The sequence below is a fragment of the Phlebotomus argentipes genome, unplaced genomic scaffold, assembly GCF_947086385.1.
Source record: "Phlebotomus argentipes unplaced genomic scaffold, Phlebotomus argentipes genome assembly contig_2, whole genome shotgun sequence".
NCBI classification, from domain to species: Eukaryota; Metazoa; Arthropoda; class Insecta; order Diptera; family Psychodidae; genus Phlebotomus; species Phlebotomus argentipes.
The window spans coordinates 4,962,235-4,975,558 of NW_026776162.1; the positions used below are offsets into that span (position 1 = coordinate 4,962,235).

Sequence of the window (13,324 nt, forward strand, 5' to 3'; positions counted from 1 at the left end):
AATGCTAAAAATGGGTATCATAGAATTGCTTTGGAGCGTCTGTTATTTGCCTTTCTATTGTATGGACTTCACGAAAGCTGAGTCAGAAGCTGCTGTCGATCCTTCACCCGAAGCAATGGCTAACATGAGAAGGATAATGTACAGAAATGAAGAAATCGTTAAGATGCTGAAAGAAGTGCTTCCAGAACTTTTGTATAAAGGCATACTAGCTTGATGCAGAATAAAATCAATGCTCGCGCAGACAGAAATTTGCGAGTCTGGTTTCTAATCTCATACACTACACAGATAAACACACTCAAAGTCAGGGACACGGCTATGTATTTTAAGTGAGCAGTTCAAAGCAAATTGGTTAGTTGGCTCGCGACTGTGGTTCGAAACAGATATATTCTTTATTAAATCGAAATTTGCGCAACTTCGTAATATAATGCCCGAAAGTGATAAACCAAATCAGTACAATAAGGATGAATTAAATCCACCAGAATTCCTGAACAAGGAATTCTTTGAAAATGTATTGCGAAAATCGGAGAGCGACGCAGATTTATCAGTGAGAATTTCAAGTGAACATTCTGTGGAATATTATTCTAAAAAGGCTCATATTTCCAGATAACGAAGCTTGAAATGAGACCTGGAACAAAACCAGGAGATCATTTCGCCAGTGTAATGTTCAAAGCTATTATTTCTTACACTTCAAGAGGTAAAAGCACCGAATCAAGATCGCTTGTGGTGAAGATAATGCCATTTGAAGAGAGTGCAAAGAAAGATATGCTGTCGGAGTCGCCAATTTTCGACAGGGAAATTGAGATGTACACGAAAGTTCTACCGGAAATGCACAAAGTAATGAAATCAATTGGAGATAATGAAGAATTTTCCCCAAGGTTCGTAAATATTACGTGCAATTTAATTTCCTTTTATGATCAAATTTCTTCCATTTAGATTAATTTATCACAGCACAGATCCGTTACTATTAATCTTCGAGGACATTTCAAAATTGGGCTATGAGATGCACGATGGTGCGTGTAATTTTGACAATACTATTAAAATAACGAAGAAGTTGGCAAAATTTCACGCTGTGTCTTATTATATTAACGACAACGTAAGCAGTGATTGTAAAAGTGCAATTTTGTAATTATGAAAGAGTTTTCTAAATATACTTCTTCTTTTATTTCAGAAATACGCGCACCAAATTGATTTTACAAAATATTTAACTCTATGGAATGATACCATGATTAACAAAGTGAAAGTCTTCTTTGAAGGATTTGATTATCTTAAAGAAGAAGTTGACACTTGGCCAGGATATGAGGTCATTGCGGAAAAATTGGCAACACAAGATAAGACATTTATTAAAAAGCTTTTGGACGCCTTCGAACCAATTCCAGAGCATCCAATGAATGTGCTTTGTCACGGTGATTTTCATATCAAGAACATGATGTTTATCAAGAATGGTGACGTCATCGATAAGACAATGTTTCTGGACTTCCAAGTGACTTCTTGGGCATCACCTGCGATTGATCTTATTTACACTCTCTATGCCATTGGTGATCAAGAGTGCCGTAAGCGGCGCGGAGAGATATTTTTGACTTACCACGAATGTTTCACTGATTATCTGAAGCGATTGGGATGTCTCAAGAAAGCGCCAACACTGTTGGATCTCAATATCGCTGTATTGCAGAAGGGAACTCTGGAACTCCTTTGGAGCGTATGCTTTCTGCCATTCATGCATATGGACTTCAGCAATGTTGACGTTGTAGAAGTGGTAGATAGTACTGAGTTAATGGGAAATCTACGAAGGAAAGCATACAAAGCCGCAGATATGGTTGAAATACTAAAAGATGTTTTGCCAGAACTCTTGCACAAAGGAATTTTAAATTAACACCTTTTTCGTGTACATCCCATAATTATAGTCATGCTTTGTGAGCACACAAATTGAACAGGACAAAGCTAATTATCGGTAAAAAAAAGGTAAAAAAAAAATTGTAAATACTAATTCAACACAACTGTGCGTCCTAACAAAGTATTCGCACCCGCACACATACATCTTTGAGTTATGCAAATAAACCAGAATAATATTGTACTATTTAAGTGAGCGTGTATCGTGAGATGTTGCAATAAACTTAGTTGATGCGCACATTTATCTCAATACGGAAGTATTTTTTGCACTTTGAAGAATCTCATTTGAAGTGTTTTGTTGTGATTTGTGCAAATAAAGGACTCTTCAGAATAATAATGACAAGTATTATTGAAACAAGTCTCGACAACGCAATTGTATTGAACCTTCCGGATTTTCTTAATAAACCATGGTTTGAAGATATTCTACGTGAAGCAGAGAACGACCGCACACTCTCGGTAGCATGTGTATTAGTATTGGTGATGATAAGTGAAATTGTATATTATTTGTCTCATTCTAATCATTGTAGATAACAACATTTGAATTATTTCCGGGAACCAAACCAGGGGAAAACTTTTCAAGCTCAATGTTTAAAGCTGTTGTTTCTTATACCTCGAGAGGCGAAACAGTAGATTCGAGATCCTTCATAGTTAAAACAATGCCAATTGAAGAGGGCTTCCAAAAGGATATACTTGAAGAAATGCCAGTTTTTGACAGAGAAATTGCTTTCTACACAGAAATTCTCCCCGAGATGATGAAGATGATGAAGTCAATAGGAGATGAAGAAGAATTAGCTCCAAAGTATGTACATTTGAAGTGTGAAAATTATGCTAAAACTATACATAAATACATTACAATTCACATGTTCCAGATTGATTTATCACAGCACGAATCCGGCAATTATCATTCTGGATGACCTCACGAAGTACGGTTATGAAATTCACGACGGATTCTTCGATTTTGACAACACGGTAAAAGTAGTGAAAAAATTGGCGAAATTTCATGCTCTTTCATATTTCATCAATGATGTAAGACCTAAATAAATTATCTAATCATTTCGAGTGAGTACGCTAAATTAACTTTTATCGTTTCAGAAGTGCAATCATGATATGAATTTTGCAAAGTACAAAACTGTAATGACGGATTCATTGATGAAAAAGATGAAAATTTTCTACGATGGATTCGATCACCTTAAAGATGAGGTGAAAAATTGGATTGGATTTGAAGCGGTTGCTGAAAAACTATCAACACAAGGCGCAACATTTACCAAAGGATTGATGGAAGCATTTAAGCCGCACCCCGAAGATCGTTTCAATGTGCTTTGTCATGGTGATTTTCACGTGAGAAACATGATGTTTATCAAGAATGCGGGTGATATTGATAAGACCATATTCTTGGATTTTCAACTATGCTTTTGGGGAAGTCCGGCTGTTGATTTATTGTTCAATCTTTACGCCCTTGGCAATGCAGAGTGTCGTCAACGTCGAGGAGAAATTGTACTGATTTACCATCAATTTCTCACTGAATATCTGAATCGACTGGGAAGTTTGCAAAAACCGCCAACTTTACTGGAACTCAATATAGAGCTATTGAGAGTTGGAGTCGTGGAACTATTGTGGTGTGTGTGTTTTCTGCCATTTTTCTACTTGGACTTCTCAGAAATAGATGAAAAAGTCGTCATAGATCCTTCTCCAGAGGACATGTGCAAGTTGAGGAAGATGATGTATACCAATGTGGAAATGGTTACAATATTAAAGGAAGTTCTCCCAGAACAGATGTACAAAGGAATATTGGCATGATGAATTGAAACTATATGAATGTATGTTATGTACAATACTATCAGCAACAATAAACTTATCAAAATTATTTGCACCCTCACTAATAAAGCATTGCTCAGTAAAAACCTCACACAAAGTCAGCTAAAAACCGAGACCGACATCGCAAATCATTAGTCGATTTTTGCCATTAGTTCTGAGAACACCACAAAGTTAATTTAGACATTGAATACACGTGATCTAGAAGCTTGAAAATGGTTGAAAACGGTGAAACAATCCAATACAATAAGGATGAACTTAATCCTCCCGATTTTCTCAACAAAGAATTATTCGAAAAAGTCCTAAGGAAGGAGGAAAATGATAAAGCGCTTAAGGTGAGAATTTAAGATGAAAGTGTGCTGAAAATATTTTAGTGAAATGAGTGAAATATTCTAGATTACAAGCCTGAAATTGATCCCAGGAACAAGGCCTGGCGATCATTTCGCCAGCGTCATGTTCAAAGCCATTGTAAGTTACACTTCGAGAGGAAAGCAAGTCAACTCGAGATCTCTCGTAGTGAAAACGATGCCAATTGAGGAGGGAGCAAAGAAAGACCTACTTGAGGATGCGCCCATCTTCGATAGAGAGATTGAGATGTACACTGAAGTCCTTCCCGAAATGAAGAGGATCATGGAATCGATTGGAGACAATGAAATTATTGCTCCCAGGTAAATAGTAGTATTTAGACAAGAATTTGTGGACAATGTTCAAGGAATTTAATGAATTTCAGATTGATTCATCACAGCAAAGATCCGACGATTATTATTTTCGAGGACATCTCACCGCAAGGATACAAAATGCACGATGGACTCTTTGGCTTCGACAATACTGTGAAGGTGTTGAAGAAGTTGGCTAAATATCACGCTCTTTCCTATTACATGAATGACAATGTGAGAACTAATTACAAATATATTTTGCTTTTTGATTGCGAGAATTTTTAATGAAATCCTTTATTTCAGAAATACAACACGACTGTAGATTTTGCAAAGTATGCAACCATGATGACAGATGAAATGATTGAAAAATTCAAACCTTTCATTGAAGGATTCGATTATCTGAAAACTGAAGTGGACAATTGGCCAGGATATGAAACGGTTGCCGAAAAATTGGCCACTCAAAATGCAACATTTTCTGGGAAGCTTAAAGACATCTATGCAGCGAATCCTGAACCGGGATTTAATGTGCTTTGTCACGGTGATTTCCACATCAAGAACATGATGTTTATCAAGAATGGCGAAGACATTGATAAGACCATGTTCCTGGACTTCCAAATTAGTTTCTGGGGATCACCTGCGATTGATCTTATTTACATTCTTTACGCCATTGGAGACGCCGATTGCAGGAAACGTCGCGGAGAATTACTTTCAATCTACCACGAAGCCTTCTGTGAGTACTTAAACCGACTGGGATGCTTCAGGAAATCTCCGACGTTACTGGAACTCAATATTGAAATATTGAAGAAGGGAGCAATGGAAATACTAATGGGAGTGTGCTTCATGCCATTCTTCCATATGGATTACACCAAAGTTGACCCCGAAGCAATGGTGGATTCCAATCCTGAAGTCATGGCTAATATGAAGAAAATTATTTATGCCAATGAAGGAGTTGTTAAAGTTCTGCGAGAAGTTCTTCCAGAATTTTTATACAAGGGAATTTTATCTTGATTTGAAATAAAATAATACTTTTCTGCAAAACTCAAAATGCTTTTAAAACACAAAATATGGAAATACATTTCATGAACCTAAAATTCTTTATCATTACGTCAATTTGATTCACAATGACTGATCAATATCAGAAAGCCAGGAATAAAGCAGTATGTTATCATTAGATGATTTTTTTACGTTCAGTTTTTCATTCGTCAAACTCATTTTTCTATGTATAAATTGTATCACACAAACTTTAACATATGGTGAAATATCTGAATTTGGCACGCACACTATCACACTTTATTAGTGTAGTTCATATCACATAAAATCGGCTTTAGTTCGAGTGAAAAATTCGCAAATGATTAGTTGATCTTCAGCACTGGCTCTGACCACAAGTCATTTTTAAACGAATTTTACGTGATCTAGAAGCTTGAAAATGGTTGAAAACGGTGAAACAATCCAATACAATAAGGATGAAGTAAATCCTCCCGATTTTCTCAATAAAGAATTATTCGAAAAAGTCCTAAGGAAAGAGGAAAATGATAAAGCGCTCACGGTGAGACTTCGAAATAAATACTGTGTATTCAGAATGTTAATTAAATACTATTCTAGATTACGAGCTTGAAACTGATCCCAGGAACAAGGCCTGGCGATCATTTCGCCAGTGTCATGTTCAAAGCCATTGTAAGTTACACTTCGAGAGGAAAGCAAGTCGACTCGAGATCTCTCGTAGTGAAAACGATGCCAGTTGAGGAGGGACTGAAGAAGGACATGCTTGAGAATGCGCCCATTTTCGATAGAGAGATTGAGATGTACACTGAAGTCCTTCCCGAAATGAAGAGGATCATGGAATCGATTGGGGATAACGAAATAATTGCTCCGAAGTAAAAAGCAGTAGTTTTAGAGCAACTTGTAGCAAGTATTCAAGTAATTTAGTGAATTTCAGGTTGATTCATCACAGCAAAGATCCGACGATTATTATCTTCGAGGACATCTCACCGCAAGGATACAAAATGCACGATGGACTCTTTGGCTTCGACAATACTGTGAAAGTGTTGAAGAAGTTGGCTAAATATCACGCTCTTTCCTATTACATGAATGACAACGTGAGTATTAATTACTAAGATTATCTTATCTAATGAATGAAAAGAAAAATCATTCTTATTTTTCAGAAATACAACACATCGGTTGACGTTACAAAGTTGAAAAATATGATGTCTGATGAAATGATAGCAAAATTTAAAGGTTTATTTGAAGGTTTCGATTATCTGAAAGCTGAAGTGGACAATTGGCCAGGATATGAAGTCATCGCGGAAAAATTGGCCACTCAAAATGCTACATTTCCTCCGAAACTGCTAAAAATCTATGAAAGTAATCCTGAGCCGGGATTTAATGTGCTTTGTCACGGTGATTTCCACATCAAGAACATGATGTTTATCAAGAATGGCGAAGACATTGATAAGACCATGTTCCTGGACTTCCAAATTAGTTTCTGGGGATCACCTGCGATTGATCTTATTTACATTCTCTACGCCATTGGAGACGCCGATTGTCGGAAACGTCGCGGAGAAATACTTTCAATTTACCACGAATGTTTCTGTGATTATCTGAACCGATTGGGATGTTTCAAGAAAGCGCCAACACTGTTGGATCTCAACATTGAAATGTTGAAGAAGGGAACAATGGAAATTATGCTCGGAGTGTGTTTTCTTCCATTCTTCGCTTTAGATTTCAGTAAGGTGGACTTGAATGATGTCGTGGATCCCACTCCTGAAGTCATGGCTAATATGAGAAAGATGTTATATGCCAACGCAGATGTGGTTAAAGTATTGCGAGAAATTCTTCCTGATTTGTTGTACAAGGGAATTCTATGCTAATAAAATTAGATTAAATTTTTGCTTTAATATTCTGTTCCGTAGAAAAATATCAATAAAGAAGTTATCTAAAAATTTAATGCTGTTTATGTTTTGTGTGTATTAATTCGGCCGCACGGGGTTGTAAAAATATTCGTTTATGTAATAGGCGTAATAGGTCTTTGTTGATGATTGTTAGAAAATTTTTTATAGTGTGATGATGATCGGGCACATTTTCGGTTACTATTACATAGAGATGATTTTTTTGTCGCAAACTAATACTGATTTTTGCCGACACAAGGTCTTTCAGATAAACACTCGTGCGACAAGAATGGCGCACAACGTGAAATAAGTCAATGTGCGACGCGGCGATCAATCAGTTAAACTTTAGCAGTGGGTGAAGAAGGCCAGAAAAGCTCCGGGCACAAGTGAATTTTACTCGAGTGAGAGAACAAGAATTTGCGCGGGAATCATGGCAGAAAAAGCACCAAGCAGTGGACCATCTCCTTATAATAAAGATGAACTCAATCCACCGGATTTCCTCAATGAGGCATTCTTTCTCGGCGTTCTTCAGAAAGTGGAGAAGGACAGGGATCTCAAGGTAGCACGTGATAAGAATTTCAAGTGTTCGCTCGAGAATTGCAAGTGAAATTTTGTTGTAGATAGCGAAGTTCGAGATGATTCCGGGTACAAAGGCGGGAGATCATTTCGCCAGTATTATGTTCAAAGCCATCATTTCATACACATCGAGGGGAAAGGAAGTGAACTCCAGATCACTCGTCGTGAAGACAATGCCCGTCGAGGAGGGAGTAAAAAAGGAAATGTTCACCGAAATGCCCATATTTGACAGGGAAATTGAAATGTACACGAAAGTCCTTCCTGAGATGGTCAGACTGATGGAATCTATTGGTGATTTTGAAGAACTTGCTCCCAGGTGACATATTCACGTAACAAAGAGGAAAATATTCCATACATCACTGACAATTTTAACTTTTTAGGATGCTCTATTATAGCACAGATCCTCTGATTATCATCTTCGAGGATATCAGCAAATTTGGCTATGAGATGCATCAGGGTTTCCTGGATTTCGACAATGCCATTAAAATTGTCAAGAAATTGGCCAAATTTCACGCGCTGTCCTTCTATATCAATGACAATGTAAGGTAGAATATCTTGTTTCAGTCATATAAAATAATCGCAATATTTTCTTCTTCCAGAAATATGCCCATAAATTCGATTTCACCAAATACAAAGGCATAATGATAACAGAGAACACCATTGACAAGATGCAAATACTTGCCGATGGATTGGTAGCAATGAAGGAAGAAGTGGAAACATGGCCAGGATTTGAGAAAATCGCTGGGAAAATCGATGAAGTCAGGCTAACTTTCTTGAGAAAGCTCTTGAGCGTGTACCACCCTAATCCCGAACCCGGATTCAATGTGCTCTGTCATGCCGATTTTCACATCAAAAACATGATGTTTATCAAGAATGGCGAAGACATTGATAAGATATTTTTATTGGACTTCCAAATGTGCTTTTGGGGATCACAAGCTGTTGATCTAATTTATGTACTCTACGCAATCGGCAATGCCGCGACAAGAGCGCGAAAAGGTGAAGTTGTATCGATCTATCATAAGACGTTCAATGAGTATTTGGAGCGATTGGGATGCCTGCGCAAAGGACCTTCTCTATTGGAATTGAATATTGACATAATGAAGCATGGACAATTGGAGATACTTCTGGGATTGTGCTTCTTGCCCTTCTTCAGTCTGGACTTCACGAAAGTCGATATGGATCAGGTAATGGATCCCACACCTGAAATGATGGCACAAATGCAGAGGATGATTTACAAGAATCCAGACGTTGTTGACATTCTGAAAGAAGTTCTTCCATCGCTACTCTACAAAGGTCTTCTGGATTGAGAAAATTAAGGCACAATTGTATTAAGAATTTTGAAATTGCCATGCATTTGTATTCAACTGATGTTCCAATATTATTTCAAACGTGGCATATTGTAGTTACAGATTAATTTAGAAAATGATTAAACTTGTACAGTGACTTCTTAATCATTGTTAAATAAATTGTTGAAACAATTTAGGCGTATCGTCAATTCAAATATCACTAGAAGATAGCACATTTCCGACATGCATTAAACAAAACACTGTCATCTATCACTGATTACAACAAGACGCTAACAATTTCGTCTTACATGTCCAGAGATGAGTCTCTACGGTATTTCAAAACACCTGTAGAAAATACAAATCCATGTTTGAATATATTAGATATGATGTTTGGCAAAAAATCTGCCATATACAAGAAATCTTGCCAGAATAGAATGAGTGATTTTCATGGTCAGCGCAATATTCTGTTTTGTGAGTAAATTGAAATATGTAATTGAAAACACACAACACAGTCATTGGCTTAGCACGAGTGTGAACAAATTATCTCAGGCATCAGCTGGAAAAAAAAGCTCTCGCAGTTAATGTTCACTATCAGGCACTGGAATTCTGCAAAAGTGTGACATTGAATTGATCTACACACATTCGTTAGAGACCCAATGAATCACCAGTCAGTATTCAATCGCGCTTGAGTGAACTTGTACACCGTGTGACTTTCTGAAGCTTTTCGCGATGGCTGAGACCGATCAAACCGTTGTGCCCGACGCCGTCAATTATTTAATATTTCGCGTGTTTTACAAAAAAGTGAATTATTTCATACATTATGGAAGAAAAGACCGTTAACGTGACATGACACGGATCTCTCTGTGGCTGACAGAGATTTTGGGGGCACTTTCATCGGGGGTACGGATTGTGCGGCGAGTTAGGAATCACTGGTGGGCTGCGAGTGCAGCAGCACTTGCTCCTGAAGCTCTCCCGGTGAGAAAACGCCCTTCTCTGTGATGATGCCAGAGATGAGAGCGGCTGGGGTGACATCGAAGGCTGGATTCCAGCATGTGATGCCGGGCGCGGCGATCCGGTGCTCCCCGACGTGCGTCATCTCGCGATCTGGCCGCTCCTCAATGATTATGTGGTCGCCGCACGAGATCTTCAGGTCGATAGACGTGAGCGGAGCGGCGACGTAGAAAGGCACGCCGTGATGCTTCGCCACCACGGCGATCTGGTACGTGCCAATCTTGTTGGCCGTGTCACCGTTTGCGGCCACCCGGTCGGCGCCCACCACAACAGCCCCAATGTTGCGACAGCGAAACAGAGCAGCCACCATGCTGTCCAGGACAAGCGTTGCCGGAAGCTTGTCGTGTACCAACTCGAAGGCCGTGAGTCGGGCGCCTTGGTTGTACGGACGCGTTTCCGTGCAGTAAACGTGCTCTGAAATGCCAGAAAGAGATCATTTCTCGGTTAGCAATGCATTCATGAAACAGCTGAAATCGAGAAAAGTGATGTGGGAAGATTGCCCAACATAGAAATCATAGCTTTATACTTATGCATTTAATCTATAACAAACTATTGATTATGTTAAACATGCCAAAAGTATAAATTAAGTATGTAAACAATACGTAACGTTGAGAAACAAAGTGGGGATTCTCACTCATCGCGCGTACAGTTCAATTACATGAATTGAATTTTTCAGCTATCCTCAGACCATCATCAAGATGACAAGCCGAGAAATTCCTGAGCATGAATTCCCCACCTATTGGTTATGACTGTTAGCGTCTGAAGCGACTTGGGTAGGAGAGAACTGTGTGCCAAAATCTCTAATTTATTCATTTGCCATGTGCAATCCTGCTGTCAACCCCACATCTTGCCTCCTATATCTCACTCCTAATGCATTTTCGTGCTCTGACAATCACCTTCCCATGCTCAAGTCACTTTCCTCACACATACTTTACCTAATCGCTTCAGTTCGTGCAATTTTCTCACAACGCCCAGCGCCGTTCCGTACCTAAGGCCCGAGGTCACAAAGGAGATGCGAGATGTTGAGATTTGAAATGTGAGAAAGACATGCAAAAATCAATAGATTGTAAATTTTTAATTGACATTAATTATTGTAAATCGCTCATTACCCGGCTGTCGCTAATGACCCCGTATTGCAGTGCGTTAAGACACTGATTGGTCCATCGCCAGAGACATTAGATAAAATTGCAGCTGCACCGTGAGTGCCAATCGCCATGTTATCTGAAATATCTTTCTGAAGCATCGCTTCTGTGGCCGCCAAAAACCTAAATTAATGACAAATCGACATTTTCAGTCCTTCTTTTCCCACCGAAAAATTTGTGCGGTGCGCCCAATTTACCTCTGTTTCATGTCTGACACAGACACTGAATCATCCTTGGCCAAATCATTAGCCAGGGTGATCATCTCTTCGGCGGCGCCCTTCATATTCACAGCCGTCGGTCGACTGGACACTAAATAGTTCAGCCTGCCCTCAATCTCTTGGCGCAGCGTCTTCTTGCTCTCATATTCCTCTGGATAGATTTCCACAGCCAAGGACAGGCACCCCACAATGGCAATTGCAGGAGCCCCACGAACCTGCGGAGATAATGAAATGTTCTATTCATCGTATAAAAAAACAGGTCACATAAAGAGCAAATGAATATTCCGTAAACCCAAAACTTCCGGCTGTCGATAAAATGTCTTGTGGTTTAAAAACCACGACGATCGATTAAATATTAAACAAAGTTCTATCTTTTACTTAATTCGCCAGTCAAATGCCAAGATATTAAATTTTATAATTGTATTTTAATCCTTTGTTTAATTGTCCTTAACCATACCAAAATATTATTCTCAATAAATCAACTATCACTTCCCTTAAAAGCTTTCTTGGCATTTTATCTAAATACTATTGCAGAGCATCTGTGCCAAAATGCCCAGAAAGCTCTATTAACATCTTCGAGTTTGGTTAATTGCTTCAAAAAGTGTTATAATATTGTCTTATGCTGAGATGTCAATTCATTTGGCGACAAATCAAAAGTGTTATGTCTTCATGTCCTTTTCAGCTACTCACGAGAATAAATAAATAAAGCATTCAGTGCATATTAATCTGAAAAATGTAAATTCAGACGTCAGCAAAATGCAATTTACGGCTGGGAGAAAATTCAACTCCAGCCTTGATAATATATTGCCTGGGTATTTGCACTGTCTTGTAAATCAAAGAGACTGATTCCTAGTAAGAGGGATTTGCTGGAGATGAAGAAACGTCATGAGTTGTTTGATGGGCAAATAGGGTGATGTGCGGCTTTGGTGAATGATAAGGCATGTTACATTGTACCAATTGATACAATGTAGCTGTTCAAAGGCACTCTTCCAGAAAATGTGCATCACCTGCATTTTGTTGATCACCCTCCAGCCATCCTCCACTCCTTTCACGGCAATGTACTTGGACTGCACGGGCAGCAGCAGCTGATCCAGGATTTCCAAAGTCCCCTTATTATACCGAATCGACTGGAGTGTCATTGTCTGGACGAAGAGAAAATATACATGCAAGAGTTTTGAGGTCGAATTCCTCTTAATTTTGAGTTAGATGAAAAAAGCGCTTCGCGCAGTTGATTCACCTTTTTGGCTGATACGGGAGGAAAAATGAAAAATTAATATGTTCACACTCGACAGATATAAAGTATATATCTCCTGTGATCGGTCACAAAAATAAATAATTTTCACGGTTGGATAACTTGATGCTATAAATAGTTCATTTATGCAGAGTACACATATTTTTTTAAAGCCACTGTCAAAGTAAATCAGCCGGAAGAAACATTTTGCGAACACACTCTCGCATTGATTGAGACAAGATGGATTTTTGGTAGTCTATTTGCCACTAACCCACAAAGGAAACACACAGCAAATGGCCCACTCGAAGCCACTTGCAAGAAATTGCCCTGTGCTCAGGTCTCTTCCGAATGATAACAGCGAGCAGTGCAATAAAGTGGAGCACAACTGAAATGGGCGATATACTAGTGATAGCAACACGGCCGAAACATGTTATAATGTGGGCACGCAAATTGAAACTGCGGTGCGAAAAAGCGAGAACCAAAATAAATCTGCCGACCGATTGTCACTGTGACGATGAATGGAAGCGGAAGCACGTGCTACGTCCGACTGATGTCAGGCAAAGTGGCGCCAGATTGCGCCACTAGCTCCAGCGCATTATATGAATGAATGTGTGTGTGAT

At 38.9% G+C, this 13,324-nt stretch overlaps 4 protein-coding genes across 4 annotated transcripts; 3 read left to right on the forward strand and 1 right to left on the reverse strand.

The window, feature by feature from the left end:
• Nucleotides 1-312: 312 nt before the first annotated feature.
• On the forward strand, nucleotides 313-2,297 carry LOC132264904 (uncharacterized). Its single transcript, XM_059765239.1, is given in 4 exon segments — nucleotides 313-607; nucleotides 610-875; nucleotides 934-1,093; nucleotides 1,169-2,297. Coding segments are annotated over 4 exon segments (1,311 nt in total). The 5' UTR covers nucleotides 313-424; the 3' UTR covers nucleotides 1,871-2,297.
• On the forward strand, nucleotides 2,119-7,228 carry LOC132264938 (uncharacterized). Its single transcript, XM_059765287.1, has 12 exons — nucleotides 2,119-2,343; nucleotides 2,415-2,686; nucleotides 2,757-2,913; nucleotides 2,980-3,683; nucleotides 3,908-4,034; nucleotides 4,096-4,367; nucleotides 4,430-4,589; nucleotides 4,659-5,354; nucleotides 5,770-5,901; nucleotides 5,958-6,229; nucleotides 6,292-6,451; nucleotides 6,518-7,228. Exons 1-12 carry the CDS (start codon nucleotides 2,119-2,121, stop codon nucleotides 7,220-7,222), a joined length of 3,882 nt encoding a protein of 1,293 aa, XP_059621270.1. The 3' UTR covers nucleotides 7,223-7,228.
• A 429-nt stretch (nucleotides 7,229-7,657) lies between these two features.
• Nucleotides 7,658-9,294, forward strand: LOC132264898 (uncharacterized). Its single transcript, XM_059765233.1, has 4 exons — nucleotides 7,658-7,799; nucleotides 7,861-8,132; nucleotides 8,197-8,356; nucleotides 8,416-9,294. Exons 1-4 carry the CDS (start codon nucleotides 7,671-7,673, stop codon nucleotides 9,121-9,123), a joined length of 1,269 nt encoding a protein of 422 aa, XP_059621216.1. The 5' UTR covers nucleotides 7,658-7,670; the 3' UTR covers nucleotides 9,124-9,294.
• Nucleotides 9,295-9,387: 93 nt separating this feature from the next.
• LOC132264903 (methylthioribose-1-phosphate isomerase-like) lies at nucleotides 9,388-13,311 on the reverse strand. Its single transcript, XM_059765238.1, has 6 exons — nucleotides 12,711-13,311; nucleotides 12,481-12,615; nucleotides 11,453-11,688; nucleotides 11,223-11,378; nucleotides 11,049-11,101; nucleotides 9,388-10,527 (listed from the first exon to the last, which is right to left on the reverse strand). Exons 2-6 carry the CDS (start codon nucleotides 12,610-12,612, stop codon nucleotides 10,022-10,024), a joined length of 1,083 nt encoding a protein of 360 aa, XP_059621221.1. The 5' UTR covers nucleotides 12,613-12,615; nucleotides 12,711-13,311; the 3' UTR covers nucleotides 9,388-10,021.
• Nucleotides 13,312-13,324: the final 13 nt, after the last annotated feature.

Bases quoted from the DNA above. Each gene is read 5' to 3' on its own strand.
- LOC132264903 (XM_059765238.1), bottom strand. From the start codon at position 12,612: ATGACACTCCAGTCGATTCGGTATAATAAGGGGACTTTGGAAATCCTG. The intron at 11,689-12,480 runs GTGATGCACATT...TTATCTCCGCAG, and splicing joins GGGTGATCAACAAAATGCAG to GTTCGTGGGGCTCCTGCAAT. The intron at 11,102-11,222 runs GTAATGAGCGAT...CTCGGGCCTTAG, and splicing joins GGGTCATTAGCGACAGCCGG to GTACGGAACGGCGCTGGGCG.
- LOC132264938 (XM_059765287.1), top strand. From the start codon at position 2,119: ATGCGCACATTTATCTCAATACGGAAGTATTTTTTGCACTTTGAAGAA. The intron at 2,914-2,979 runs GTAAGACCTAAA...TTATCGTTTCAG, and splicing joins TTTCATATTTCATCAATGAT to AAGTGCAATCATGATATGAA. The intron at 3,684-3,907 runs ATGAATTGAAAC...GTGATCTAGAAG, and splicing joins TACAAAGGAATATTGGCATG to CTTGAAAATGGTTGAAAACG.
- LOC132264898 (XM_059765233.1), top strand. From the start codon at position 7,671: ATGGCAGAAAAAGCACCAAGCAGTGGACCATCTCCTTATAATAAAGAT. The intron at 8,133-8,196 runs GTGACATATTCA...TTAACTTTTTAG, and splicing joins TTTGAAGAACTTGCTCCCAG to GATGCTCTATTATAGCACAG. The intron at 8,357-8,415 runs GTAAGGTAGAAT...TTCTTCTTCCAG, and splicing joins CCTTCTATATCAATGACAAT to AAATATGCCCATAAATTCGA.